Source organism: Adelges cooleyi, unplaced genomic scaffold (genome assembly GCF_023614345.1).
Source record: "Adelges cooleyi isolate 19-005CV unplaced genomic scaffold, UGA_ACOO_1.1 ACOO_flye_CR_arks_rails_tigmint_CR_PRNA_265, whole genome shotgun sequence".
Classification (NCBI taxonomy): domain Eukaryota; kingdom Metazoa; phylum Arthropoda; class Insecta; order Hemiptera; family Adelgidae; genus Adelges; species Adelges cooleyi.
In genome coordinates, this window is record NW_026095932.1 from 18,305 (window position 1) to 22,241 (window position 3,937).

The window sequence follows — 3,937 nt, forward strand, 5'->3', positions numbered from 1 at the left end:
GCATGTCGGCTCATTGAATCCTTGTCAATGGTGTATTCTTCCAAGTTCATTCAGGCAGTATTGTCCTGTGGGCGAAACAAAGTGAACTGACGAGGTATGAGTCATATGTTTTCATACTGCTTCATCAGTTCCCTTTATTTAGCCCAGAGTAGCATCGAGATCTGAATTAAACTGAATTAAACAATCACATTTTAGCCACAAATAGAAAACAATAATTTTATTAGTTATAAATAAAAGTATTACACCGCTTAATTATTTTACACTATTATTATCTGGAGGTAATAAGGCATTTTTTAAACAATTTTTAGACTAATAAAATTATTTTTAACATTTTAAGTACAATTTCTCTTGATATTACCGGAGTTCAGAATATTATTTCAAATAGCGTGGATTCAAAATCATAGTTATAACCCAATCACCTCTCAAAACCAACATACTCTCATAGAAAAATGGTACAGATCTAACTTTAGTTATTTATACTTCTGCCAATAACTGCTAAATTCTAAACCCTTCAATAAAAATCTGAAAATAACTTCACAACATGTTACAATTCGAATCGCTTATTCGGATCGTGATTTTATCACTATCAAAATTATTTACTACATCTATAACTTAATGATTAGTTTAGGACTTAAGAAATAAAGCCTCCAAAGAAATCAAAGTGGTTTGTAGAACTATTTAAACAAGTGTCTGCAGTCGTTGCAAGCATTCAAAATGAGCATTGCCACAAGCTCCTCCTAGGCAGCTAAATCGATTCAAACACACTTTACTTGTGGAAAAATTAGCTGCAGAAAAGTGGATAAAAAATAATTAAAACAAAATTTAATAATTTCTATACAGGCTAGTAATATTTGTTTATATTTGACTGTATCGTGTCCAACGACCGGCGCAGTCGTGTTGAGTGGACATTTTTATTTCCTATTTTTGTAAAGTCAATAAGACGTGATGTTAAACGAAGAAGAGTACGATTACAACGAAAACTACAATGAACACGAATACCTGGACGAATTTCTGGATGAAGTGTCCGTGTACAAAGGATTGTCCAAAATAGGAGTGAGTCGATTATTAGAACAAAGATAAGGTATATCGCACACCTAGAATAAGACTGTTACAACTAAAAATTAGTTTTGAGAAAAATCGAGATGAAGAAACGTAAGAATGGCACAAAATTCAATGAGAAAGTCTTGTGTTTTGACTTAAATGATTAGTTGCATACATAAAAAAAACGCAATACTACCAAAAAGTAAATATGGCTGTGTTGCTTTGATAACTAGCTACAAATTGAAAAAGTTCATTACTGACACATATTTTTGGTGGCCAAATGCAAAATTATATTTAATGTGAGATTCTTACAATATTATATAAAGTTAATTTTTACTCCTCGAAAGGTTAGGTAGTTATAACTTAAAATTTTAAGTAGTGGTACAGCTGAAAAGGTATTGTTTTTACAATGTGTTAATAATAGTTGTTTTAGAGTTTAAGGTAGATATTTAGTCCGAAGGTAGACCTAGAATGAAAGTATATCATACACAATTTTCTCAAAAATCTGTAGTAAAACTTTTTTTGTTAAGGAAAGCAAATTAAAAATGGTTGAAAATTAGACTTTAACCGCAGTAAATTTCCAGGTTGCTATGTTAATGTGAATCCACAGCCAACAGGTATTTAAAATAATAGTTTTATTATTGGGTTAATTACGATATATGAGAAACAACAGCAAATAATTATTATAGGCGCTTAAACAATTATAACGTTTTTTTCAATTATTTTGTATTCCTGCCACCTGCAGATTCTCATGGAACCTTTTTTTTTAAAAAGTTATTTTTATCACTTTCAGTTATCATAATTTTTGTAGGTTTGTGACCTTTCTCGTCCCCAATATGCTCTGACCCCACTGAACTGGCTTTATTTTTAATTTTTTTTTTACCAGGTCTACAAAGGCGGTCGCAACGAAAACGAAGAACGTCATGGATATGGCCAGGCGATATTGCCCAATGGTGACAAGTACTCCGGTTACTATGATAACGGGCTTCGGCACGGTCACGGGGTGTATAAGTTTGCAAACGGTGGCAAATACGACGGGCACTACAAGAAAGGCAAGAGGTATGGCGAGGGCACGATGATTTATCCGGACGGTACCAAGTACGAAGGTTTGTCGTCAACTCAAATTATACTTGGTCACTTATTACAAAGGACTTATAGGTTACAATATATTAAAATTGATAACTTGCAAAAAAAAAAAAAATCACGAGGAAGTAGGTATTGAAATTTTAAGAATTTCTCATTTAAATAGGCTGCTATCTATTGTAAGGGTAAGCCGTAGAAAAAAGCCAACTGGAAAGTTTGGTTCAACCAGTGACTAATATGAAACTAATACCGTTTTGAAGGTAGTTGGAGGAACAACGAAATGTGGGGACAAGGAACGTACACGTACAAGAACGGTGACGTGTACTCTGGCACTTGGAAAGCCGACATAAAACACGGTCTGGGGGCTTACAAGTTTTGCAAAACTGGAGTCATTGTAACGAGCGTATGGCAGGAAGGTCAAAGAGTGAAGGGATTCAAAGTTTTCTATCCGAGCCAGACTGGAGGGTCTGGTTACACGTTTTGCAGCACGTGGGATGAAAACCAATCGGTAAATATTATATCAAGTCAGTAATATAGCAGCCCATACACAATATTTAATTTAATCTACCCTGGAAGACAAAACATCGGGTCACGAACATGTCTTATGATGTATTTTCAATCATCTAGGAATTATAAATTTTGCCTTATCACTACTTTTCCTATCCTTTTCTTTCCCTTGCAATAAAAGTAAAATTACAACATAATTAACCAAAATAAATTGATTTGTATGGCTTTGTCTCATTTGTGAACTATAAAATTGTTTTCCTCAATTCGTTTGTAATAAATGTGTTATATTTTATTGAACTATGATATTGTTGAGAGGTGCGGTGGTAGTCAGTACCAACTTCACCATAAGGTGAGAACATATGTTTAACGTGCCAAACCTGATTATGTAGCACTCGTTCTACTAAGTATAATGTGATGTCATACGGTTCACTTAATATTTTAAACAAATATTTCGACTCTTTGTACTTCCTTTGAACACGCCTTTGAAGTTCGATTGAATTTTCCTAACACTTGTACCATTCTGCCTTGTTTAACTCGCATTCGATCAATCGCATGACTTTGGTTTCAAGTACATGGGCGAAGGATTTTTCGTGTTCAGCGACTTGAACTGCATGCTGAGAGGCAGATTTTCGAAGGTGAAAAATCCGTACTTCGTCAACATGGGCAAAAAAGCAGGTGGGTACTGATAAATACCTGGGAAAGACCTAGTCATGACTATATTGATTTAATAATGTTTTTACAGAGAGACAGATTGATCTTTGGCGGGTCGATGAAATCCTACCAGAAATCAAAGAGATGTTGCCGCGTATACCCAAAGACCGACCGTTCCTGTACCAGAAGACAGACTCTTCCCTAGTGTGCGACTTACCTAGCGAAGTTCGTCCGACCATGAGTGACGCCGAAGTTTACAAGAGGTCGGACAACTTGTGGGACGAAATGGTCGGTGAAGAGGGCGAAGAAGGACACTTAGGGTACACGTGGAAACCGGACGAATGCGACTTGATTGCCGCCGACCCGTCGATGGATCTGAACAGTTTGAAATCGGTCCCAGACAACGTTTCCAGCACTAGCCTCGTCGAAACACCTTTCATTTGAATGTGTGTTTCATTTTGTGACCCACAAAAAGATAAAAACGTAGGTTAGTTAATAAATTAATTCGGAGGGAAGGTTAATGTACAGTGTTAATAAAAAACAATATAAAAATAAAAACTCATGTCTTATGATCAGATTTTTTTAATTTTGTTTATTATTGATTACATCCTGTATGGTTATAATATTAACTCCTACAGCTGATACCATTTATTCG

At 35.1% G+C, this 3,937-nt stretch overlaps 1 protein-coding gene across 1 annotated transcript; it reads left to right on the plus strand.

Annotated features, from left to right (window-relative positions):
• Nucleotides 1-945: 945 nt before the first annotated feature.
• LOC126837645 (radial spoke head 1 homolog) lies at nt 946-3,726 on the plus strand. The gene is made up of 5 exons (XM_050571582.1): nt 946-1,053; nt 1,928-2,147; nt 2,385-2,632; nt 3,201-3,306; nt 3,374-3,726. The coding sequence occupies exons 1-5, from the start codon at nt 946-948 to the stop codon at nt 3,724-3,726; spliced, it is 1,035 nt and encodes a 344-aa protein (XP_050427539.1).
• Nucleotides 3,727-3,937: the final 211 nt, after the last annotated feature.